Source organism: Pocillopora verrucosa, chromosome 5 (assembly GCF_036669915.1).
Source record: "Pocillopora verrucosa isolate sample1 chromosome 5, ASM3666991v2, whole genome shotgun sequence".
NCBI lineage: Eukaryota > Metazoa > Cnidaria > Anthozoa > Scleractinia > Pocilloporidae > Pocillopora > Pocillopora verrucosa.
In genome coordinates this window covers 25,597,643-25,625,189 of record NC_089316.1, presented here as the reverse complement: position 1 = coordinate 25,625,189, position 27,547 = coordinate 25,597,643, and the positions used below count along the sequence as shown (strand labels likewise).

Here is a 27,547-nt window from a genome sequence, read left to right as displayed (position 1 = left end):
ATGGCCTACCGCTGACTCCTTAGCTCTATCTTCCATATGTCTGTTGACTGTGTAAGCCTTCGGTATTTCTGATATAAGAAAAAGAGCAAAAACAAGAAGGAAACAACAAACTGGATCGAACGAAAATAATAATAATAATAATAATAAAATTATTTAACAAATAAATGTCGTAACGATGGCTAATGCTTTCCTGGTCAATGGCAGGAAGATCTTATCATAGATGTTCTAACTATAAAAATTAAAGACATGTATAAGGCGACACGTAATTTGAATTGACTTTTCTGTTCAATTATTCATCGAAATCTAGGGTTAAATACAGTTAACTTAATAAAAAGAGACCTCTTTTCAGATGGTAAAGCCTATCCCCTTAAATAACATTCTTTTCATATCCATTGTTAAATATCTCAGTATTTGCATACATTTTAAAATGCTGAGCCGCACCTCTAGGAGCTTTTAAAATCCGAATTCTGATGGCAAATAATCAAAGGGAATACATGATTGAATGGCATTTGTATGAATACATGATATTTTACAATGGATCAAGAACTACGAGATTGGCTCCTGAGTTGATCTACATTCGGCGATAAGGTTTGTTGACACATAACATTCACGTAATCGCTTTTAAGGATGTCTTATTAAATATTTTTTTTAACGTACAGGGTTTACTAAAACACCCCATCACCCACTCAATTTTGTTAAAAAAAAAAAAGTGCAGTCTGCTACAATTCCCCAATTCACCGACTCAACGCTTTGCCTTCACAGACAAAAGAAAAAAAAATGCAATGTTGTGCTGTGGACGAGTGGGTGAAATGCTATGAGGAATAAATCTGGTCTACTATTCCAGAATTGATCTTCAACCGTAATGTGTCAACAACTTTGTCGCTAATTGTAATGTAGAATAACATGAGCTGTTTTTCCCCTCAAGATTCTTAGTCTAATCATTATGAATATTCAAGCTCCATAACATTATCTAACTTGTTGTCATATCTAATCTCTATTAACCCTTTAATTCACATGAGTGACCAAGACAGAATTTCTCCTTACTATATCCATACAATATCATGCAGACAAGTGATGAGAATAAAGACAAATATAAATTGTGGGATTACTAATTGATCTGATATCAAATTCTCCAAGCTAACATAATGAGAATCATTTGGCAGACAGTAAGGAGAATTACTAACAAGATCTTGAGATTTAAAGGGTTAAAATCACCTATGCGTGAACAGTTAAAGCCAAAGTTTATTATCCAGAGTTTATTTTGTACAGTTAACAAGTCATAAGGCCAAAGCGACGGTCAAAGTCACGCAAAAACTGAAATTCATTGACTTGATTTGACATAAATCTGTGGGATGCATAAAAATGTATGAAAACAAATGAAAGAGCAACTGGAAAAAGTAATTAAACTTTCTCAATGATATTCGTCCTTTTAAATCTGAAGAGAATGCAAAAGTATTACTTTTTTAGCATTTCAGATCCACCATGTAGTTCAGTATTAATCTTTCAAACCAAAGAAGAGTTTAAATTCAGTTTCCTCCTCGCACACTCATTACAAAATTCAATAAAGAAATTATGATAAAATAAAAAAAGGAAAAAGTTAGCATGCAATATTAATCCAAATTATATTATCTATAGTTAATGTAAAATTAAACGCTACACAGATACACCAATTAGGAGGAAGAAAAACAAATCGAGAATCGTGACTGATGGGATTGTGCATAAAAACGATCGACAGCAAAACTCAAACGTTGTTCAAGGATCAGCCATGTACACCTTTCAAGCAAACGGTTGATAGTGAATCAATGATATTTCTTTACAATAAAGTTATGATCGCCTGACCATGACCATTTGATCGATAGCAACAGTCATATTGTTGATATTTACCAACATTATAAGATCCTCCACCGCCTCCACAAGAATTCCAGCTATGATTGCCACTGCTTCCTCCAGAGTACCCTCCTCCTCCTCCCGCACCCCCTGACCATCCATAACCACCTGCCCCTCCACCAAATCCACCATCAGCACTCTTCATCTTGGCTTTACCTCCCACCCCTCTCTGTAAGAATCCCTTACCACCCTCTCCACCAGTTCCCATGGTACCACCAAACTGCTTTGAACTTCTGCCGCTGGAGTAGAAACCTCCGCCGCCGCCACCTATCAGTGATAATAACAACAACAAAAGTAGTTGTGTCCTAAGTGGGTTCTTATTCTAGACGTTGAGGCTGTGGACTTTTTGAATTTTTTCATTATTTGATTGATAAAAACAGAGATACTTTGTACAACAGAGCTTATTGGAAGTCGATGATAATTACTCAGACAGACTTAGTAATCAAATATATGTCGATCTAAGATTGTTCCCGCAACAACTGAGTCAATATTCTTGTAACATTCATACGTCAACCTTCATTGACTAGTTTGCACTATTCAAAAAAACAACAACAACAACAACAATACTTTAAGATAAATGAACCTTTAATCGTTTGTCTTAGAGGCTAATCAATCGTGTATTAATTAGGACCTTTCGACTCCTATGCTGCAAGTCTTCATTAGCATTTATCTGTGAGCCACTTTGTGCAAGAACACAATTGGATATTTTTACACAACTTATAAACTAGGATATTGTAGCCAACTAGGTGCTTATTTTTTAGTTTCAAAATCAGTGCACTTTGGAGAAATTCAGACAAACGTCTATTCAGGAAAAAAAAAAACCGAAACTGTACCGAGATTAATAATCGAATGATGTGTTCACATTCCCTATCGGGAAGAATTTAATGCATCAGAGAAAAGACAAATGATGTCAAAATGTATGATAGAAGTACCAAGTTGTAAGGTTGCATTGCGCTTGAGATAGAGAGATAAACATTTTACACTTTTTTGCGATGTTTTTGTGTAAAAACGAGGCCCCAGGCCTCGAACGGGCAGCCGTTGTTACCATTCAACAAGAGCGCAGCAGTCTTTTGAAAAGGGCGTTTTTGTACATCCCCTGAATGCCTAACTGCATGCAAGATTCAAAGGGGGTTGAAACTTTCACCTCCAAGATGTTTGATTCTTTCAGAATTGCTCTTAATCCTCGCTTAAAAAATGTACATAGGCAAACAAAGAGACAACAATAACAAGACAAAAACGAAAACAAAACCATTTAATATTTAACAACGATAAATCCGTAACCTTTTTGCCATGCAGTTCATATAATTCCATTAATCACGACTTTGACAGTTTTAAGTTTTTCTTTTCTTCTGACAAGAATTAATTAATATGCGGATACCAGATTTTAATCTTTAGGTTTCGGAGACTAATGATAACATACCAAAAGAACCCACTCACCGGAATAACCACCATCAGCAATCTGTGAACCATTTCCATGGTTCCCTCCTGACCATGACTTGTACCCAGGATTTCCCGAAGAACCAGCATTAGCATCACATCCTGGATGTCTTGAACTTGGATTCTGTATTCCTCCTCCACCTCCGGCTATAATCAAAGGTGTGTTGCCTCCCCTCACCACAAATGTACCTTCAGCACCGCCAGAAGAAGGGTAGAGCTTGTTAATCCCTCCTTCTTGACCAACAAGTATCTGAATGACTTCTCCCTTGCTTAAGCTGAATGTTCCAATCATTCTTGCTCCTCTTCCTCGATACTTAGCGCTGTTGGGGTGGGAATCGTATCCTCCTGCTCCTCCTATTGCTTCTATTCTGTATTCACCAGTATACGGCACAGTCCATTGTTGAATACCGCTGGACAGTGTAACTTGTCCGTCATGATCGTGACCCGAGTAGCTAACACCCAGACTTGTTGGACCATGTGTTCCAGTTGCACCAAGGTTGGTAAAAAGAGCTTTGAAAGCTGGGAGAATAGTGTTTGTTGAGTTGCGTTCATGGATAAATTTATTTAACGATGATTGGAAATAATTTTGCAAATTAAAAAAGAGGCATGGAATGGTTAAAACCAGTGAAGTGTTCCTTAAAATTAATCATCTATTTACTTGATTTAAATGATTTTTCAATTTTTTTAACGCATTCATTTTTCTTTCACTCATTCATTCATTCATTCATTTTCTCCTAATTGACGCGTACCCACTTGTCTCGAATGGAAATATTTTTACAGACTAAAAGAATCTGTATTTGATCGACTGAATTTTGCGATTTTTAAAGAGGTGTAATGAAATGGTGATTGAATTTCGTGTCGTGCAATTTGGGTCTGAAATTATACTTGTGATTTTTTATCAACCTCGCACTGCGCGCAAGTTCATTTTTAAACTAACGTAACGCATATGATTTGCTTAGGTATTAAAATGATTTCGAGTGCATTTTTTTTTAATAAGCACGAATATATTTTTCAAAGACAACAAAATTGCACAGCCTGTGGGGCAAGTGCATTTTGTAGTCTTTGAGAATTACAAGTGGGGGAGGGGGGGGGGGGGAGTTCATTTGTGCCTAGGATTTTCGGCCAAAATTTCATTACTTTGTCGTCGGCTTAAATTTTCAATCTTTCTAATTCAGCCAGTTTCAAAACTTAGGGCTCGTTTTTCTCTATTTCATCTCCTTCAATTGTAAGCCTCTTTGCCAAACTTTCGTCATCTCTCACTTTTTGTCGTGATTTATGTTTCCTTCACATTTTGGACTCCAGGCCTCTGTTCTTGAAAGCGTTCATCGATTGCCTTAATGTTAGTTTGATGACAGGAAATTTTATAATTATCTATTTAAGTGGTTCAGATGCTATTCTTTCTGAATAGAAAATCGATTACTTACTTGTCACTAATCGATAATTTTATTTTGCGTTTTTTCGGTATCAGTGTTCAGTTTTTCATGTTAAGCAAGGGAAGTGTTTGAACTGATGACAAAATACTCGCTTAATTCCATGGATTGTACTTGATTTCCTCTGACAGAAGTTGGAAACGAACTCAAAATCACTTAAATCTGTAAAGTAACCAAATTAATGCTTGATTGATTTGATCTGAATGCAGACATGTCAGGTACTATATAAAACAAATTAAACTTGCTCGCTGTCTGCTTCCGTGATTGACAAGAGGGTCCCCTGTAATTTTTATGTGAAACATGATTGGGCGATTTTTTTCATCGTGAATCGTGATTTGAGTTTTTCCTTATTTCGTTAATCGCGATTCAAGATAACAAGATCACGTCTATAAACGTGACCCGTGAATGAGGAACTGAATCAAACGTGAACTATTTTGTTTTGCGCGATGAATTCCCCGCTTTTTAATGGTTTTGAAAATGTATTATTGTACAGTTGTTGTTATGTTTTGACCAGGCTTGTGACAGGACATGAACTTTATATGGATCAATAAAAGTCATAAACCAGACCTCATAAAGTATCTGTCTGAGCTGCAATGATTGAGGTAAGTATTCGTTTTAAACGCACATTTTATCAGAGTTTATGTCCGGCGCCGTTTCAAGTGGATCACGCAAATCGTTATCAGTTAAACTTCTGAAAAAAACTATTTAAAAAAAATCAAACAACATTTCTTATACTTACTGCAATTGAATCCCGTTTTGCATTTGCATGTGTAAGAGCCGTCTGTGTTATTGCAACTTGCATTATAGTGACAGCCATGGATGTGGCTGGTACACTCGTCCACATCTAAAAAGTTTGAAAATCCATCAATTTTTTTTAGCAAACTTGACTGTGATAGATATTAGTCGTAATTTGTTTTCGTCTTCAGATAAATCACTCTCAGCCCAAATGGCTAGACATTTTAGTCTTCTCGGATGAGGAAGAAAAAAACCGTCCGCCCCTTCTACTGCATCGTTAAATAATTCATACACTTATTGCAGAGATTAGGGAACATAGCTGCTAGTGTTGTGGTATGACCTTAATTCTTAAAATGAGGGCATCTGCAAAAATTTGTCGAGTTTACGCCCCAACTTTCCAAGTGTACTATTGTTTACAGTTTGAACTACCTGGCTAGCATTCCTAATAAACCCGATTTGCGATTGTGTACGTGAAGTATACCCTTGTAGCGGTACGCCCCTTAGGTATCCAGTCAGTTGGAGTTAAGAGATCGACGGATATAGATCAGAGTTTCTTTTTACACAAGATTCTTCCAATTAGATAACGTTGCAGTTTCTCTAAGCCCGTAAAGACAGGATCAGAGGTAAGTCTCAGCTTATTGTATTTAGTTTCCTTTCTCTTCGACTTCATTTGTTTTGTTATCAGTCTCATCCCATTTTTTGATCTTGTACATTGCAATTTCCCTTTTTTAGTTTTCACCACATGTGTACCATAGTCAGACGACAGCATTAAACGTTGTTGAATCAACTTGTGTTGTCGATTCCTACACTATGATACTCCCCGAACTCCAGTGCACAACACCCCGTGTCCGCTGCATTGGGTACGCGACAGCCTTAATTCTTAAAATGGGGGTATTCGCAAAAGTTTCCTTCAAAAATTGTAAACTGTTCAATGCAGTCTGGCCAAAGTGCCAAACAAGGCTTTGTAAAGCGCCATAAGCCATTGGATATGATGCTATGAAAATATTTCATTATTATTAATATGTCTCTATGAATATCTTTGAATCTCACCTGTGCAATTCCGACCGTTCCCCTGATAACCTTCTGTACAGCTACAGGTAAATGATCCCTCGGTATTATTACAAACAGCTTTGGCATGACAGTCATGAGAGTTGTCAATACACTCGTTTCTATCTAAATAAAGAAAACAACGAGGACTGATATGAGCTTATCTGCAAGCTGGATGAAGAACCTTCAGAACATTAAAAAAGAATATTAGTGAGACCTTTTTCACAGTTTTCTCCCGTGTAACCATCTGGACACAGACAAATGTATCTCTTGTCGGTATATCCATTGAGACAGGTGGAATTATGGAGGCAGGGATTACTGGTGCACGAATTCTGATAGGATATAAAAACACCTGTTAGCATCTATACTTGACCAAAAACATTCAAGCTGATTTCAGACGATTGTATTGTAATGTAAAGTAAAATCCTACCTCAGAGGCCCAAAGAATAAAACCTTTTTTTATTTCTTTATCTTCACGATGTTGGGCGTGGTCAAAATTACTCAGTTGGCAGAGCCTGAAGTCTGTCTCGTTTGGTGGGCCGATGTTCACAGACAAACAATTGCTCTCTATGAGGCACTCATATCTACAGTCATGAGTCATGAGCTCCTTCCCCATTGGCAAGTAAATTTCTTTAAATACGTATCGTTGAGGAACACGTTCTCCTTCTGATCTCTTAAACCTAAGACTTCGGCAGCCAAAATCTGGAGGCATTGGATTCATAAGAAAAAATGTCATCAGAATTTCAGCCCGAGAAATACTTATACTCTGATCAGAAACGTGAATACCACTGCTAGAGCGATACATATCAGATATTACAGAATTTATTAGTGTACCTTAACAACACTTTGGGTCAGCACAAAAAAAAAAAATTAAAAAGAAAATAAAATAAACAACAATACTACTTTTAATCCGTTAGTTAATGAAACACAAAAAAAATCTTTTAAAGTGACTTCCCTGATAACAGAATAAATAACGGGAAAAAAATTGTTGCTGTTAGATCTTCATGGTAGCCTTTTACATTAAAAGGGCTTTTGGTATTAAGGTAGTTTGTAAAAGATAGCTAAAAGATAAATCAATTAGGTTTCAAACTTATCGTTTCGCGTAATGATGCAAGAGATCGTTTTACCATAAAATTGCTTTAAAAAGAAAATTTTCAGACTTTAATATGAATCTTGAGTTTCTTAAAAATAAAGTGTTTTTTTATTACGAGGTAATTTTCACACTACAACTGTGTGTTCCATCGGTAGCCAATATCGGATTGTTTACTTTCCCTGCAATCTTAACAGGTTTAAACCTGTTTGAAAACTCTGGTTGGCTTATGTCGCCTTATATATAAAATACATGAAAATATGTTCAGCCTGAATTGTAAAACTCTATGTTATTTTAGCTAGGGGAAGAAACCACCTGTTTTGGTGTTAATGAGCAAATAGAATATCTGATGTTTGTCTTTGTTAATGCCTGGCTCCTACTTAAATGGTCGACTCAAAACTCTCCCTCTTTGCAAATCGTTGTTCCTCTTAAATTTCGTTTACATACATCATCTTTTAGTCTCAAGACCTATCGTGCAGAAAAACTGATATTTAAAGGAACGAAATGCACTTTGGGAAAGCGTCGTGGTGTAGGGCATGCCATGATGAAGGTTTTCTTAAGTACGAGGACTCAGCCAGTGCGCTTCGCACGCTGCAGCTGAAGAGCGACTAGCAATGAAAGATATGTGCTACGCGTGAAACAAAAAACTGATTAGAAAATAATTTCTGCCTTCCCGTCGATTTTTAGCCGAAAGTTTACCGAGAAAAGTTTTGGTTAAATTTTTTAACCGGAAAAAATATAGATTGGCAAGTTTTTCTCGTCATTTCAACTCAAAAGTCAACAACAATTTTCCATTAATTAAAAACTTATGGATCATAGAAATAACGTCGACAATGTTTAACCTTATGCCAGCATAGGTGTCAAAGTGAGACAGCATTTAATAACGTAAAATAAGTAAATAAGTTAAGTAAATAAGTTAAGTAAATACTCTCTAAGAAATTTTGAACCTGCGATGAAAACCTTACCGGAAGGTTTTCGTCTTCCCGGAAGATTTTCGTAAAGTGTTAGACACTTTATTTCCTCTCGAAATTGGTTTCATGTCTGGTCTCGAGAAATGTCCGTGTTGAAAAGTTGATATTCAACGGACCGAGATATTCTTGCACTTTGAGAAAGTTTTAGTTCAAGATGAAGCCACTTTTGGCAAGTAATTAATTTATACTTTTCAAGAAACTTTTGTCAATTGCGATTAAAAACTCCAAATTTTTAAAATTTTCTGAAAAATCTTCATGTCAATTAATTTTAAAAGAAAAGTAATATTTTCCAAATCATTTCTAGAAATCTTTTATTAAAAACTACGAAATCAAGTGTTAAAAATCCATATCGCCGTGCGATAAATTAATGTTGCTTCGCCTGTAAATCGACGGGGAAGCAGGAAGTATTTTCTATTCAGTTTTTTCTTTCACGCGTAGCACATAGATTTGATTGTTAGTGGCTCTTTAAACTGTAGCATAACATCCTTTTTATCTACTTCTCCAAGATGTGTAATCGAGCGATAAGGTAGAAAAAGGGTTTAAAAACTCTCAAACTTTCATCCTCTGTATGACTTAGTCTAACATAGTCGTGAAAGCCAACGAATTGACGGATGTGTGATCATGAAGGTTTTCTTGAATACAAAGCCAATTGAAAAGCATACTATAAAGAATAACACTGGACCATAATTTTAGGAACTTTCTCTCGCTTAAGTAATAATTCCTGTTAGGGGCATCCGATATCGCTCCGAAATTTGCATTAGCCAATACTTGATGCTGCTTCAATTTTTCCGTCTATTAGAAAGTTTTTGCTGCTAAACCTACAGAGAGTATATATTATAGCTTTCTGAAGCTGGAAAAGCGCTTCAAAGCTGATATAAAATGAAAGTCAGTGTTAATGACAAAGATGGATAAAAAAAACTTTACCCGGAAAACGGTGACGTGTACAAGTTTGTTTCGCGAGAGACACATAGAGCTTATCAGGTATTTTAACGTAAATTATAAGTTCAACTTGGTACTTTCTATTGATATAATTAGTTAGAAGTCAATGAAACAAATAACTTTGAAAAAGATGCAGAAATATGCTATTCACAAGTATTACATTTCTAGCTTTTTTCGAAGAAATAAAGGACTGGAATTCTAAACATAAGAGGGATGAGCTAAGGAAAACAGTTAAATATCAAAGACTTACCTTTGTTTCCATCTGCAGGGCAGTGAAGCCATCCTCCCCACAGAAATGTTATGGACAGTAAAGATAGAGATAGTTTGGTGGGAATCTTCATCCTTGAAGAAAATGCTTGTACATGTCTATAGTTTACAGTGAAGCTGGACACTCTACCGTCAAGCTTAAATGCTACTCGAAGTTGGCAGGTTGCGTAATTTAATTGTCCAATTTCGTAGCGATTGTCTCGTTTCTCAAGTTAATTTAAAAGCCTTTCAATATATTCCTTCCATTTCTTCTATGACAGGAATATAAAAATAGATTTAGAACTTCAGTTTTCTTGTCATTTTCAACCATTCATAACTTTACAAGATCATTAGGTGAAATGTAAAATGTAAATTGGCCTCCGTAAACAGTTCCTAAAGTTGACGTTTCGAGCGTTTGCTTTAATCCTTTTTCATTCTGACGAAGGGCTAACGCTCGAAACGTCGGCTTAGAAACTCTTTACAGTAGCAAATTTACTCTATCAACTCAACTGATAAAACCGATCTTTTAATATCCCCTACCGACGAAGCACCACAGCCTGTTTATTTGTAAATGTAGGCTCATTAAGTCAAATCCTTTTGCAACGTTGACATTCGTTCATCTTTCATTGCTGAATAAAAGCGTCTTATCAGAGCAATACAATCCAATGCAATCAAATGTTGTCGATGACACAAGTTTATTACGAATATCGTCCTGAGGAGTGGCTAAAATAAAAAATACATTTATTTTTGTAACCTAAAAATTACTTGATTTGTGTTTGGGCAAGCAAAAAAAGAAAACTAAATTCTCCTTCTGTTAGTGACTTAAAGAGGGTTCAAAAATATATCTTTGATATATTCATTATCTGGCAAATTGTCATCTTCCTGTCTGACAGCTGGAGATCGTTAAATGTGAAAACAGCAGGCTGCATTGAAGATGACCTGCGCAAAGCCACCCTTAAAATCATCCAGAAAATTATTTAAAGCATCATTTGATTTGAAAATATCATATTTTTGTCGTCTTCTCTGGAACCTCTTCGATTTCGATTTTACTCTTTGCTCCATTATTGTTAATAGGCACCAAAATTTTCGTCGATAGGTTTTTATTCTAACAAAAAAGTACCCGTTGTTGTGCTATTTGTTTTTTTTTTTAACTGCATCGATATTTATGCTTTCGACATTGTTCATAATCCTTTTTTCTTCCTGATCTTTTAATTTATCCTTTCCCTCAATCTCCCCTCTTTGTAATGAATTTTCAGAATTTTTCCTTAGAGCGTCCAAATGTTTGCCGCATGCATCGCAGCTTTAATGAATATTTGCACGCAGGCTACGCAACCACGCCATGAAATGTAGTGTCCATGTCATCTCCTTAAACTTCCTGACAACCTCAAAAAGAAAAATGATAATAATGATAATAATCACATAAAAAATAAGTAAGGAGATAAAAACCGAAAGAAAATGTTGATGAAGCGATAAACTGATGAAATACAAAGACGATGATCGGGAATTTTTATATCATGAAACTAACGCGTATCGAGAATTCTATTAAATAATTCTTCAGCTGATTTCGGAGCTCTCATGTTAAATACGAATAACAAGCTTAACGAACGCTTAACACTTTACATCCTAAGATCAGAATGAATAATCTCCATACTTTCCCTTTATATTTCCACTGCTGCTGATAAGGAGACTGTTTAACAAACAAAGCTTCCTGGCTTAGTGATCATTTCCTTTATTCTCATGATCTTAGTGAAGAATTCCATTTTATTATTGCAGGGAGAAATTAGATTCTGGTCACTATTGGAGGTTAAAGGATTAAGGAGAGTCTATGAATTTTGGCTGAGGAAGTTTTCAAGTCTCGTACCCAGACCTTCAATGGCCAATCGGTTTTAACCGTCAGTTATATGGTAGGATCTGGGTAAGAGATTAGGGGTTCTCAAACACGGTTTTCTTTTGTTACACTAGAGCTTAAATAAGCTAAGAACCATTTCAACATATATGAATCTTTGGTATTTCCATTTGAGTAGTAACTTGCCCTCTGTTTTTGGAAGAATTTAAGATAAGACATGAAGTTGGAGGAAGAGGTGGGCTGAGAGCCGCGCCACCGGATCCTCCTCCTGATCACGGTGGTATTTTAAAGCCCGTCTGGTTACGTGATGCAGCATAGGGACAAAAAAGGGAGAAGTGTTCCCTGACGGTTTTAATGAGTAACTGTTGGCTGTAAAACGACCAAAAATTTAGCCGTAAGCTGCAAAAGAAAAGTTAAACGTGAGGAAAATTTGAGGTAAACACAATGAATATATTTCACAGATAGCCGTAAATTGGAAAAAATTTAGCCGTGAGCGGTAAAAGCCATCACCCCATTAAAGACCGTCTTTTGTCAACAACATAACACACTCTGCGCTTTAAATCTTACAGAGTTCAACCGTTTAACTCCCGGATCAAATTTGTAATTCTCTTTACTGTCAACCATACAATTCTTATAATGTTACTTCAGAGAATTTATTATTGGATGAACTTATTATCCCAAAATTGATATTTTTCTTTATTCTCATCACTTATCTGGTTGATATTGCATTGATATTGTAAGGAGAAACTCTGTCTTGGTCATTCATGGAAGTTAAAGGGTTAAAGGGCTTTTCGCAAGAGCGTGTAAAACCAAAATCAAAGTAAACACAACAACCAGTTGGTAAAATACACCTTTAAACCCCAACATCAAAATGTATATTCTCCATACCGTTCTTTGTACATAACCTGTGGTATGAATAAGGAGAATTTGTTTAAAATCACGAGCTTTACTAGTTTGTGATCATTTCCTTAATTCTCATGACGTTTGTGCTTCATTCAACAGTGATACTGTTTGGAGAAATTAGCTGCCAGTCACTCTCAGAGATTTGAGGCTGATCTCATTGCTAAGTACGAAATTTATTCATATATACATTTATGTATATATAATTTTTTTACGGGTAAGTGTAAATCAAAAGCTCAGAGTGTGTTTAAAATCATTTTTTTAATTGAGTCAGTTTTGATGTTTTGTATGACCTGTTTGGGATTTTGTTTTCGGCATTATAGTTTTAATCTCGGGTTTTCTTTTATATGATCAGTTATCAGACTGGGATATCGTTCTTATCAATAAATATAATATAACAGAATGTCTAGCTATGAGAATAGCTAGAGAATAAATGTATGCTACGAGAACTCACTGAATATCGTGAAGCAAGCACGCAAATGTATCTTGCGTAAAAGTGAACAAGTGAAACTCTTTAAATAAAAAAGTTTTCCTTATCATCTGGAATCCGGGAATTTCTCGCTGTAAACATCTGCCGAAAGAAAACCTTGTCGAAGACACTTCCGAAAAAAATTGCTCTTGTGGTTAAACAGAGTGGTACAATTTAAATTGCAACTCAAAATATTTTTCATGAAAGCCATAATCGTTGCGGCGGATGACGTAGTCCACTCTGCGGGAACAGTTAGATGAAATGGCACGAGTATCTCACAATGGATCGAAAACCGAAAAAATGGTTCCTTGGTAGATGGTCAATCGGCGATAAGTTAGTTGACAGAAAAGATGTTTTAGTAGTGGCATACCACACCTTAAAACAAGGGGGAGAGGGAGTCGTTGACGTTGCCCCTATGATGAATTTTCATGTGTCATTTATTTTTAATCAGCTGTTTTAGCTAAATTTCCCTCTCTTTCGCACAGGAAAAAGCTTGGGTTATTTTGTACAGTGTTCCAATCTTTCATTGTCTTTAAAGAAATGAATATGTTGGAACGGACACGCAATTAAACAATATATTGGAGAACTTTTTTTTATTGATAGCTTGACACTAAATTTCTAGAACCACTAAAAATGCAGCAACAGCTTTAATTTACCACCTAAACCAACTGAAGTGTATTCACCTTGAAAGCTTTTAAAACAATCAAAGTGCAATATTTCCACTAATATAATGTGAATTACGTCATATGCGTTAAGTGGATCCAAGAGCGATCATCTTCCCGGGTATTTGCACTAGGCGGGGTAGAGAAGGGGGGGGGGGGGGAGAAGGGAGGGGAGGAATGAAGTTTTCCCTCTTTTTATACGAAGAGCCTCTTACACAGATTGAGCTATTTGAGGTCACGTGAAAAGGTATTGCAAGCCCTCCTCTCTCTCTCGTATGGGTCCACGCCGGATATCACTTTGTTCGCGGAGTTTTTGCTTTTACGAGAGGTTTTCTATTCCTATGAAATCTCCTTTATGAGAACAAAGCTCGACTGAAGCTTGGATCGAGATCATCGCACTTAAATGGAATCAGTAACTTATATACACAAACCTTATTTGAGTTGTAAATACAAGAAATTAATGTAAATATTGTCAAACTTTTAATCAAAATGTTTTCAACTCTCACTCAAAAATGAATCTTCCACTTCAACGGCCTACCGCTGACTCCTTTCTTCCATATGTCTGTTGACTGTGTAAGCCTTCAGTATTTCTGATATAAGAAACAAGAACAAAAACAAGAACAAAAGCAAGAAGGAAACAACAAACTGGATCGAACGAAAATAATAAAAAAAACGATTTAACAAATAAACGTCATAACGATGGTCAAAAGCTGTAAAAAGTCAATCTAATGCTTTCCTGGTCAATGGCAGGGAGATCTTACCATTTAGGTTCTAACTATAACAATTAAATACATGTATAAGGCGACACGTCATTTTAATTGACTTTTCTGTTCAATTATTCATCGAAATCTAAGGTTAAATACAGTTAACTTAATAAAAAGAGACCTCTTTTCAGATGGTAAAGCCTATCTCCTTAAATAACTCTCTTCTTCTATCCATTGTTAAATATCTCAGTATTTGCATACATTTTAAAATGCTGAGCCGCACCTCTAAATAAGCTTTTAAATTCCGCATTCCGATGGCAAATAATCAAACGGAATACATGATTCAATGGCATTTGGATGAATACATGGTATTTTACAATGGATCAAGAACTACGAGATTGGCTCCTGAGTGGATCTACACTCGGCGATAACGTTAGTTGACACATAACATTCACATAATCGCTTTTAAGGATGTTTTATTAAATACTTTTTTAATGTACAGGGTTTACTACAACACCCCGTCACCCACTCAATTTTATAAAAAAAAAGTGCAAAATCTTACAGCACTAAAGTCAATGAAATGCAGTTTTTCCATCACAGACAGAAGAAAAAAAATGCAATTTTGTGCTGTGGAGGAGTGGTTGTAATGCTATGAGGAATAAATCTGGTCTACTATTCTAGAATTGATCTTCAACCGTAATGTGTCAACAACTTTGTCGCTAATTGTAATGTAGAATAACATGAGCTGTTTTTCCCCTCAAGATTCTTAGTCTAATCATTATGAATATTCAAGCCCCATAACATTATCTAACTTGTTGTCATATCTTATCTCTATTAGCCCTTTAACTCCCATGAGTGACCAAGACAGAGTTTCTCCTTACTATATCCATACAATATCACGTAGACAAGTGATGAGAATAAAGACAAATATAAATTGTGGGATTGCTAATTGATCTGATACCAAATTCTCCAAGCTAACATAATGAGAATCATTTGGCAGACAGTAATGAGAATTACTGATGAGATCTCGAGATTTAAAGGATTAAAATCACCTCTACATTGGATGGCAAGCGTTTCGGTTGTTTTTTCTACAGTAGTGTGATGGTCACCTGACCATGGCCAGCGTTGTTGTAACAACATTCATTCTGCTGATTGTTTCCAACATTGAAGGATCCACCACCACCCCCACAGGCTTTGTAACGATAACTTCCACTGCCTCCCCCAGAGTATCCTCCTCCTCCTCCTCCTCCTCTGCTCAATCCCCAAGCTCCACCTCCTCCGCCAAACCCACCATAGACGTCGAAATCCTCTGATCTCCCACCCACCCCTCCCTGCAGAAATCCCTTACCACCCTCGCCACCATATCCCTCGGTCCCATTGAAATTCGTTCCACTTCTTCCACTGGAGTAAAACCCGCCACCACCACCACCTGAAATATCATGATATTAATTAATTAGAAAACTTTTAATGGGGATATCGTGAGACTATTGCAGAATAAACATTTCGTACGAAACTTTTAAATTACTACCAAAATGCTGAAATGCTAAAGATTATTGAAAAATATTCTTACCTGATAATCCAGAATCAGCAGTCTGTGCACCATGTCCATTGCTCCCCCCTGCCCATGATCTGTACCCAGGATTCCCTGACGTGTTTGTGCTGGCGTCACATTCTGTATGTCTTGAATATACACGTGCTACCCCTCCTCCGCCTCCAGCTATTATCAAAGGTGCGGTGGCTCCTCTCACTACAAATGTACCTCCACCACCTCCAGAAGAATAAGACCTCTTGTTTATTCCTCCTTTTTGACCTACAAGTACCTGGATGACTTCACCCTTGTTTAAGCGGAATGTTCCAATCATTCTTGCTCCTCTTCCGCGATACTGAAAGCTGTTAATCCGTCGGTCGTACCCTCCAGCCGCCCCTATTGCTTCTATTCTGTAATCACCAGTGTACGGCACAGTCCACTGTTGAATACCGCTGGACAGATCAACTTGTCCGTCATGATCCTGACCTGCGTAGTAACTTCCGAGCGATGTCGGACCATCTCTTCCAGCGGCATTGAGATTTGAGAACACGGCTTTCAATGCTGGGAGGAAAATGTAAAATTGACATCAATTTTTTTATTAAGTTGTAATTTCATCTTTATCACGAATGTTTATGTTTAGTCTGGCAGCTGGTCGTCTGATCAGTTTAAACAGCTGAGAGAACAAATACATAACATTAAGCTCGTAAAGGGCAGTTCAGATCTTAAGTTTTCCTACTCTGAGAAATTTGAAATTATTTTGACTGTTTGGAGGAAAATTTAGGGTACGGGTTACTTATCACAGGAGGAGTCTTCCCCTTTAAGGGGTTTTCGGGCAGATTCCTGTCTAAACATATCAAGAAATGAACCACTTCAGCGAAATCTATGGAAAACTCGTCTTATTTAGTTCCTGGTCATTGCCTTGATAGAATCCTAAGCCCATTAAATGTAATTCGTACGACCTCGACTTCGTAGATTTCAGGTTGTTTCAGTGTTCATTTGGTAGAGGGAAGGTGTGCTTGCATAGGATTAGTATTTCCCGTTGTCACGATTTACATCGAATGAGAAAGTATCTGTCTGAGCTGCAATGAATGAGGTAAGTATTCGTTTTAAACGCACATTTTGTCAGAGTTTATGTCCGGCGCCGTTTCAAGCAGATCACGCAAATCGTTATCAGTAAAACTTCTGAAGAAAACAATTAAAAAAAAATCAAACAACATTTCTTATAGTTACGGCAATTGAATCCCGTTTTGCATTTGCATGTGTAAGAGCCGTCTGTGTTATTGCAACTTGCATTATAGTGACAGCCATGGATGTGGCTGGTACACTCGTCCACATCTAAAAAGTTTGAAAATTCATCAATTTTTTTTAGCAAACTTGACTGTGATAGATATTAGTCGTAATTTGTTTTCGTCTTCAGATAAATCACTCTCAGCGCAAATTGCTAGACATTTTAGTCTTCTCGGATGAGGAAGAAAAAACCGTCCGCCCCTTCTACTGCATCGTTAAATAATTCATACACTTATTGCAGAGATTAGGGAACATAGCTGCTAGTGTTGTGGTATGGCCCTAATTCTTAAAATGAGGGTATCTGCAAAAATTTGTCGTGTTTACGCCCCAACTTTCCAAGTGTACTATTGTTTACAGTTTGAACTACCTGGCTAGCATTCCTAATAAACCCGATTTGCGATTGTATACGTGAAGTATACCCTTATAGCGGTACTCCCCTTAAGTATCCAGTTAGTTGGAGTTAAGAGATCGACGGAGATAGATCAGAGTTTCTTTTTACACAAGATTCTTCCAGTTAGGTAACGTTGCAGTTTCTCTAAGCCCGTTAAGACAGGATCAGAGGTAAGTCTCAGCTTATTGTATTTAGTTTCCTTTCTCTTCGACTTCATTTGTTTTGTTATCAGTCTCATCCCATTTCTTGATCTTGTACATTACAATTTCCCTTTTTTAGTTTTCACCGCATGTGTACCATAGTCGGACGACAGCATTAAACGTTGTTGAATCAACTTGTGTTGTCGATTCCTACACTGTGATACTCCCCGAACTCCAGTGCACAACACCCCGTGTCCGCTGCATTGGGTAGGCGACAGCCTTAATTCTTAAAATGGGGGTATTCGCAAAAGTTTCCTTAAAAAATTGTAAACTGTTCAATGCAGTCTGGCCAAAGTGCCAAACAAGGCTTTATAAAGCGCCATAAGCCATTGGATATGATGCTATGACAATATTTCATTATTATTATTATGTCTCTATGAATATCTATGAATCTCACGCGTGCAATTCCGACCGTTCCCCTGATAACCTTCTGTACAGTTACACGTAAATGATCCCTCGGTATTATTACAAACAGCTTTGGCATGACAGTCATGAGAGTTGTCAATACACTCGTTTCTATCTAAACAAAGAAAACAACGAGGACTGATATGAGCTTATCCGCAAGCTGGATGAAGAACCTTCAGAACATTAAAAAAGAATATTAGTGAGACCTTTTTCACAGTTTCCTCCCGTGTAACCATCTGGACACAGACAAATGTATCTCTTGTCGGTATATCCATTGAGACAGGTGGAATCATGGTGGCAGGGATTACTGGTGCACGGATTCTGATAAGATAGGAACACGTCTGTTAGTAATTATAATTGACCAAAAACATTCAAGCTGATTTCAGAGGATTGTATTGTAATGTAAAGTAAAATCCTACCTCAGAGGCCCAGAGAATAAAACCTTTTCGTATTTCTTTATCTTCACGATGTTGGGTGTGGTCAAAATTACTCAGTTGGCAGAGCCTGAAGCCTGTCTTGTTTGGTGGGCCGATGTTCACAGACAGACAATTGCTCTCGATGAGGCACTCATATCTGCAGTCATGAGTCATGAGCTGCTCCCCCATTGGCAAGTAAATTTCTTTAAATACATAACGTTGAGGAGCACGTTCTCCTTCTGATCTCTTAAACCTAAGACTTCGGCAGCCAAAATCTGGAGGCATTGGATTCATAATAAAAAATGTCATCAGAATTTCAGCTCAAGAAATACTTATACTCTGATCAGAAACGTGAATACTACTGCTAGAGCGATACATATCAGATATTACAGAATTTATTAGTGTACCTTAAAAACACTTTGGGTCAGCACAAAAAAAAAAAAATTTAAAAAGAAAATAAAATAAACAACAATACTACTTTCAGTCCGTTAGTTAATGAAACACAAAAAAAACCTTTTAAAGTGACTTCCCTGATAACAGAATAAATAACGGGAAAAAATTGTTGCTGTTAGATCTTCATGATAGCCTTTTACATTAAAAGGGCTTTTGGTATTAAGGTAGTTCGTAAAAGATAGCTAAAAGATAAATCAATTAGGTTTCAAACTTATCGTTTCGCGTAAGATGTGATGCAAGAGATCATTTTACCATAAAATTGCTTAAAAAAGGAAAAATTTCACACTTTAATATGAATCTTGAGTTTCTTAAAAATAAAGTGCTTTTTATTAGGAGGTAATTTTCACACTACAACTGTGTGTTCCATCGGTAGGCAATATCGGATTTTTTACTTGCCCTGCAATCTTAACAGGTTCAAACCTGTTTGAAAACTCTGGTTGGCTTATGTCACTTTATATATAAAATATATGAAAATATGTTCAGCCTGAATTGTAAAACTCTATGTTATTTTAGCTAGGGGAAGAAACCACCTGTTTTGGTGTTAATGAGCAAATAGAATATCTGATGTTTGTCTTTGTTAATGCCTGGCTCCTACTTAAATGGTCGACTCAAAACTCTCCCTCTTTGCAAATCGTTGTTCCTCTTAAATTTCGTTTACATACATCATCTTTTAGTCTCAAGACCTATCGTGCAGAAAAACTGATATTTAAAGGAACGAAATGCAGTTTGGGAAAGCGTCGTGGTGTAAGGCATGCCATCATAAAGGTTTTCTTAAGTACGAGGACTCAGCCAGTGCGCTTCGCACGCTGCAGCTGAAGAGCGACTAGCAATGAAAGATATGTGCTACGCGTGAAACGAAAAACTGATTAGAAAATAATTTCGGCCTTCCCGTCGATTTTTAGCCGAAAGTTTACTGACGAAAATTTTGTTTAATTTTTTTAACCGGAAAAAATATAGATTGGCAAGTTTTTCTCCTCATTTCAACTCAAAAGTCAACAACAATTTTCCATTACTTAAAAACTTATTGATCATAGAAATAACGTCGACAATGTTTAACTTTATGCCAGCATAGGTGTCAAAGTGAGACAGCATTTAATTACGTAAATAAGTGAATAAGTTGCGATAAAAGTTATTATTACAAAGTACTACAGAACGCGAATACACTTCATCTGTATCCAAAATAGTATTTCTTAAAAAAAAACTCTTTAAGAAGTTTTGAACCTATAGGAAAATCAAGGCTGGTTTATTCCTTTCTATGCATCAATTTTTTTAAAAAATCTGTTCATCAAGATCTAGAAAACTGGGTTTTTTTTTAGTTAAAGCTCTAAAACACCTGTCATGGCGTTGTTGAACAAAAAAACCAATATACATAGCGCTGAAGAGAGTAAGTTTGTCCTTATTTTCTCGTGAGGTATACCCTTCAAGACAGAAATTAAAGTTTTTGAATTTCCTAATATGTCTTTTAAATGTAACCACGCCGAAAGGGAGATTATTATTGGCGCGTCTTTGTTATTGTGATCTCTGATGCGCGTGGCTTCCACTTGGGTGGGCGACTAAAACCTTCCCTTCTTTGCGAATCTTTCTTCCTCTCAAATTTAGCCGAAAATTTACGGCCGAAATTTTTTTTTCATTTTTTAACCGGAAAATAACACAGATTGGCGAGTTTTTCTTGCCATTTCAACTTAAAAATCGACCACAATTTCCATTCCTTAAAAAAACTTATCGATCATAAAAATAACGTCGACAATGTTTAACCTTACGCCAGCTCAGGTGCCAAAGTGGGACAGCATATAATTACAAGTTGCAACAAAAGTTAATAAAAAATCCGACAGGTATTGCAAAGTGTGACGATTATTACAAAGTGCTACAGAACTCGTATGCAATTCATCTGTATCCAAAATAGTATTTCTTGAAAAACAAAACTCTCTAAGCAATTTTGAAGCGATGGGAAACCAAGGTTGGTTTATTCCTTTCTATGCATCAATTTTTTTTTAAATGTTGTTATGAAGATCTAGAAAATTGTTTTTTTTTTAGTTAAAGCTCTAAACCACCTGTTATGGCGTTATTTAACAAACAACCAAAATACATAGCCCTGAATAGAGTAATTTTGTTCCTATTCTCTTGTAATGTATAACCTTCAAGGCAGAAACTAAATTTTTTAAATTTCCTAATGAGCGACTAAAACCTCCCCTTCGTTGCAAATACTTCTTCCTCTCAAATTTCGTTTACATGCATTATCTTTTGGTCTCAAGGACATAGAGTGCTGCAAGAGTGATATTCAGCAGACCGAAATGTTCATAGTGTAATAAAGCTAAAAGGGCAATTATCTAGTGTGTATTACTACTGCGATCACTGATGCACGTCGCTCCCGCTTGGATCGGCGATAAAAACCTTACCGGAAGGTTTTCGTCTTCCCGGAAGATTTTCGTAAAGTGTTAGACACTCTATTTCCTCTCGAAATTGGTTTCATGTCTGGTCTCAAGAAATGCCCGTGTTGAAAAGTTGATATTTAACGGACCGAGATAGTCTTGCACTTTGAGAAAGTTTTAGTTCAAGATGAAGCCTCTTTTGGCAAGTAATTAATTTATACTTTTCATGAAACTTTTGTCAATTGCGATTAAAAACTCCAAATTTTTAACATTTTCTGAAAAATCTTCATGTCAATTAATTTGAAAAGAAAAGTAACATTTTCCAAATCATTTCTAGAAATATTTTATCAAAAACTACGAAATCAAGTGTTAAAAATCCAAAAAAAAAATCTCCAAAATGTGTAATCGAGCGATAAGGTAGAAAAAGGGTTTAAAAACTCTCAAACTTTCATCCTCTGTATCAACTTAGCCGGTCTAACATAGTCGTGAAAGCCAACGAATTGACGGATGTGTGATCATGAAGGTTTTCTTGAATACAAAGCCAATTGAAAAGCATACTATAAAGAATAACACTGGACCATAATTTTAGGAACTTTCTCTCGCTTAAGTAATAATTCCTGTTAGGGGCATTCGATATCGCTCCAAAATTTGCGTTAGTCAATACTTGATGCTGCTTCAATTTTTCCGTCTATTAGAAAATTTTTGCTGCTAAACCTACAGAGAGTATATATTATAGCTTTCTGAAGTTGGCAAAGCGCTTCAAAGCTGATATAAAATGAAAGTCAGTGTTAATGACAAAGATGGATAAAAAAAAACTTTACCCCGAAAACGGTGACGTGTACAAGTTTGTTTCGCGAAAGACACATAGAGCTTATCAGGTATTTTAACGTAAATTATAAGTTCAACTTGGTACTTTCTACTGATATAATTAGTAAGAAGTCAATGAAACAAATAACTTTGAATAAGAAGCAGAAATATGCTTTTCACAAGTATTACATTTCTAGCTTTTTTCGAAGAAATAACGGACTGGAATTGTAAACAAAAGAGGGATGAGCTAAGGAAAACAGTTAAATATCAAAGACTTACCTTTGTTTCCATCCGCAGGGCAGTGAAGCCATCCTCCCCACAGAACTGTTATGGACAGCAAAGATAGAGATAGTTTAGAGGGAATCTTCATCCTTGAAAAAAATGCTTGTATATGTTTATCGTTTACAGTGAAGCAGGACACTCTACCGTCAAGCTTTAATGCTATTCGAAGTTGACGAAGTTGCGTCATTGTTTAAAAATTGTCCAATCTGGTAGCAATCGTCTCGTTTCTCAAGTTAATTTAAAAGCCTTTTAATATGTTCCTTCCATTTCTTCTATGACAGGAGTATAAAAATAGATTTAGAACTTCAGTTTTCTTGTCATTTTCAACCATTTATAATTTTACAAGATAATTAGGTGTAATGTAAAATGTAAATTGGTCTCCGTAAACAGTTCCTAAAGTTGACGTTTCGAGCGTTGGCTTTAATCCTTTTTCATTCTGACGAAGGGCTAATGCTCGAGACGTCGGCTTAGAAACTCTTTACAGTAGCAAAGTTACTCTATCAACTCAGCTGATAAAACCGATCTTTTAATACCCCCTACCGACGAAGCACCACAGACTGTTTATTTGTAAATGTAGGCTCATTGAGTCAAATACTTTTGCAACATTGACATTCGTTCATCTTACTTGATTTGTGTTTGGGTAAGCAAGAAAAGAAAACTAAATTCTCCTTCTGTTAGTGACTTTACGAGGGTTCAAAAATATATCTTTGATATATTCATTATGTGGCAAATTGTTATCTTCCTGTCTGGCAGCTGGAGATCGTCAAATATGAAAACAGCAGGCTGCATTGAAGATGACCTGCGCAAAGCCACCCTTAGAATCGTCTAGAAGATTATTTAAAGCATCATTTGATTTGAAATATCATATTTTTGTCGTCTTCTCTGGAACCTCTTCGATTTCGATTTTACTCTTTGCTCCATTATTGTTAATAGGCACCAAAATTTTCGTCGATAGGTTTTTATTCTAACAAAAGAGTACCCCATCGATATTTATACTTTCGACATAGTTCATAATCCTTTTTTCTTCCTGATCTTTTAATTTATCCTGTCCCTCAATCTCCCCGCTTTCTGTTGAATATTCAGAATTTTTCCTTAAAGCGCCAAATGTTTGCCGCATGCATCGCAGCTTTTATGAAAATTTGCGCGCAGGCCACGCAACCTCACAACACGATGAAACGTAGTGTCCATGTCATCTCCTGGAACTTCCTTGACAATTTCAGAAAGAAAAATGAAAATAATCACATAAAAAATAAGTAAAGCGATAAAAATCGAAAAAAAAAAATTGATGAAGCGATAAATTGATGAAATATAAAGACGATGATCAGGAATTTTTATTTCATGAAACTAACGCGTATCGAGAATTCTGTTAACTAATTCTTCAGCTGATTTCGGAACACTCATGTTAAATACGAATAACAAGCTAAACGAACGCTGAACACTTTACATCCTAAGATCAGAATGAATATTCTCCATACTTTCCCTTTATATTTCCACTGCTGCTGATAAGGAGACTGTTTAAAAAACAAAGCTTCCTGGCTTGGTGATCATTTCCTTTATTCTCATGATCTTAGTGAAGAATTCCATTTTATTATTGCAGGGAGAAATTAGATTCTGGTCACTCTTGGAAGTTAAAAGATTAAGGAGAGCCAATGAATTTTGGCCGAGGAGGTTTTCAAGTCTCGTACCCAGACCTTCAATGGCCAATCGGTTTTAACCGTCAGTTATATGGTAGGATCTGGGTTAGAGATTAGGGGTTCTCAAACACGGTTTTCTTTTGTTACACTAGAGCTTAAATAAGTTAAGAACCATTTCAACATATATGAATCGTTGATATTTCCATTTGAGTAGCAACTTGCCCTCTGTTTTGAAGAATTTAAGATAAGACATGAAGTTGAAGGAAGAGGTGGGCTGAGAGCCGCGCCACCGGATCCTCCTCCTGATCACGGTGGTATTTTAAAGCCCGTCTGGTTACGTGATGCAGCACAGGGACAAAAAAGGGAGAAGTGTTCCCTGACGGTTTTAATGAGTAACTGTTGGCTGTAAAACGGCCAAAAATTTAGCCGTAAGCTGCAAAAGAAAAGTTAAACGTGAGGAAAATTTGAGGTAAACACAATGAATATATTTCACAGATAGCCGTAAAGTGGAAAAAATTTAGCCGCGAGCGGTAAAAGCCATCACCCCATTAAAGACCGTCTTTTGTCAACAACATAACGCACTCTCCGCTTTTAATCTTACAGAGTTCAACCGTTTAACTCCCGGATCAAATTTGTAATTCTCTTTACTGTCAACCATACAATTCTTATAATGTTACTTCAGAGAATTTATTATTGGATGAACTTATTATCCCAAAATTGATATTTTTCTTTATTCTCATCACTTATCTGGTTGATATTGCATTGATATTGTAAGGAGAAATTCTGTCTTGGTCACTCACTCACTCAGTAACTTATATACACAAACCTTATTTGAGTTCTAAATACAAGAAATTAATGTAAATATTGTCAAACTTTTAATCAAAATGTTTTCAACTCTCTAACTCAAAAAATGAATCTTCCATTTCAACGGCCTACCGCTGACTCCTTAGCTCTATCTTCCATATGTCTGTTGACTGTGTAAGCCTTCAGTATTTCTGATACAAGAAACAAGAGCAAAAACAAGAAGGAAAAAACAAACTGGATCGAACGAAAACAATAATAATAATAATAATAATAATAAATTATCTAACAAATAAATGTCGTAACGATGGTTAAGAGCTGTGAAAAGTCAATCTAATGCTTTCCTGGTCAATGGCAGGAAGATCTTACGATAGATGTTCTAACTATAAAAATTAAATACATGTATAGGGCGACACGTGATTTTAATCGACTTTTCTGTTCAATTATTCATCGAAATCTAGGGTTAAATACAGTTAACTCAATAAAAAGAGACCTCTTTTCAGATGATAAAGCCTATCTCCTTAAATAACATTCTTTTCATATCCATTGTTAAATATCTCAGTATTTGCATACATTTTAAAATGCTGAGCCGCACCTCTAAAAAAGCTTTTAAATTCCGAATTCTGATAGTAAATAATCAAACGGAATACATGATTCAATGGCATTTGGATGAATACATGGTATTTTACAATGGATCAAGAACTACGAGATTGGCTCCCGAGTGGATCTACATTCGGCGATAACGTTAGTTGACACATAACATTCACGTAATCGCTTTTAAGGATGTTTTATTAAATACTTTTTTAATGTACAGGGTTTACTACAACACCCCGTCACCCACTCAATTTTATTAAAAAAAAGTGCAAAATCTTACAGCACTAAAGTCAATGAAATGCCGTTTTTCCATCACAGACAGAAGAAAAAAAAGCAATGTTGTGCTGTGGACGAGTGGGTGAAATGCTATGAGGAATAAAACTGGTCTACTATTCCAGAATTGATCTTCAACCGTAATGTGTCAACAACTTTGTCGCTAATTGTAATGTAGAATAACATGAGCTGTTTTTCCCCTCAAGATTCTTAGTCTAATCATTATGAATATTCAAGCTCCATAACATTATCTAACTTGTTGTCATATCTAATCTCTATTAACCCTTTAACTCCCATGAGTGACCAAGACAGAATTTCTCCTCACTATATCTATACAATATCATGCAGACAAGTGATGAGAATAAAGAAAAATATAAATTGTGGGATTACTAATTGATCTGATACCAAATTCTCCAAGCTAACATAATGAGAATCATTTGGCGGACAGTAATGAGAATTACTAATGAGATCTTGAGAGTTAAAGGGTTAAAATCACCTATGCATTGGATGGCAAGCGTTTCGGTTGTTTTTTCTACAGTAGTGTGATGGTCACCTGACCATGGCCAGCGTTGTTGTAACAACATTCATTCTGCTGATTGTTTCCAACATTGTAGGATCCACCACCACCCCCACAGGTATTTGAATAATCAATTCCACTGCCCCCCCCAGAGTATCCACCTCCTCCTCCCCCTCCTCTCCGCCGTCCCTCAGCTCCACCTCCTCCGCCAAACCCACCATAGATGTAGAGATACTCTGATCTCCCACCCACCCCTCCCTGTAGAAATCCCTTACCACCCTCTCCACCATATCCCTTGTTTCCATTGAAATTCTTTCCACTTCTTCCACTGGAGTAAAACCCGCCGCCACCACCACCTGAAATATCATGATATTGATTAAATTAGAAAACTTTTGATGGGGATATCGTGAGATTATGGCAGAATAAATATTTTGCACGAAATTTTAAAATTACTACCAAAATGCTGAAATGCTAAAGATTATTGAAAAATATTCTTACCTGATAATCCATAATCAGCAGTCTGTGCACCATGTCCATTGCTCCCCCCTGGCCATGATCTGAACCCAGGATTCCCTGTCGTGTTTAAGCTGGCGTCACATTCTGTATGTCTTGAATATACATATAGTACCCCTCCTCCGCCTCCAGCTATTATCAAAGGTGTGTTGGCTCCTCTCACAACAAATGTACCTCCACCACCTCCAGAAGAATAAAGCCTCTTGTTTATTCCTCCTTCTTGACCAACAAGTACCCGGATGACTTCACTCTTGTTTAAGCGGAATGTTCCAATCATTCTTGCTCCTCTTCCGCGATACTGAGAGCTGTTAATCTGCAGATCGTACCCTCCAGCTGCCCCTATTACTTCTATTCTGTAATCACCAGTGTACGGCACAGTCCACTGTTGAATACCGCTGGACAGATCAACTTGTCCGTCATGATCCTGACCTGCGTAGTACCTTCTGAGCGATGTTGGACCGTATCTTCCAGTGGCATTGAGATTTGAGAACACGGCTTTGAATGCTGAGAGGAAAACGTAAAATTGACATCCATCTTTTTATTAAGTTGTAATGTTATCTTTATCTCGAATGTTTATGTTTAGTCTGGCAGCTGGTATAATGATCAGCTTAAACAGCTGAGAGATCAAATACGTATCATTAAGCTTGTTAAGGGCAGTTCAGATCTTAAGTTTTCCTACTCTGATAAAGAAATTTGAAAGTAGTTTGACAATTT

General features: G+C 36.5%; 2 protein-coding genes across 2 annotated transcripts; both read right to left on the bottom strand.

Moving 5' to 3' along the window:
- Nucleotides 1–1,813: 1,813 nt before the first annotated feature.
- Nucleotides 1,814–7,341, bottom strand: LOC131778673 (ALK tyrosine kinase receptor-like). The gene is made up of 5 exons (XM_066166561.1): nucleotides 6,967–7,341; nucleotides 6,754–6,868; nucleotides 6,540–6,662; nucleotides 3,325–3,843; nucleotides 1,814–2,154 (listed from the first exon to the last, which is right to left on the bottom strand). Exons 1-5 carry the CDS (start codon nucleotides 7,339–7,341, stop codon nucleotides 1,814–1,816), a joined length of 1,473 nt encoding a protein of 490 aa, XP_066022658.1.
- An 8,005-nt stretch (nucleotides 7,342–15,346) lies between these two features.
- LOC131768797 (leukocyte tyrosine kinase receptor-like) lies at nucleotides 15,347–18,764 on the bottom strand. The gene is made up of 4 exons (XM_066167810.1): nucleotides 18,594–18,764; nucleotides 18,381–18,495; nucleotides 15,934–16,452; nucleotides 15,347–15,792 (listed from the first exon to the last, which is right to left on the bottom strand). Exons 1-4 carry the CDS (start codon nucleotides 18,762–18,764, stop codon nucleotides 15,452–15,454), a joined length of 1,146 nt encoding a protein of 381 aa, XP_066023907.1. The 3' UTR covers nucleotides 15,347–15,451.
- Between the last annotated feature and the right edge of the window lie 8,783 nt (nucleotides 18,765–27,547).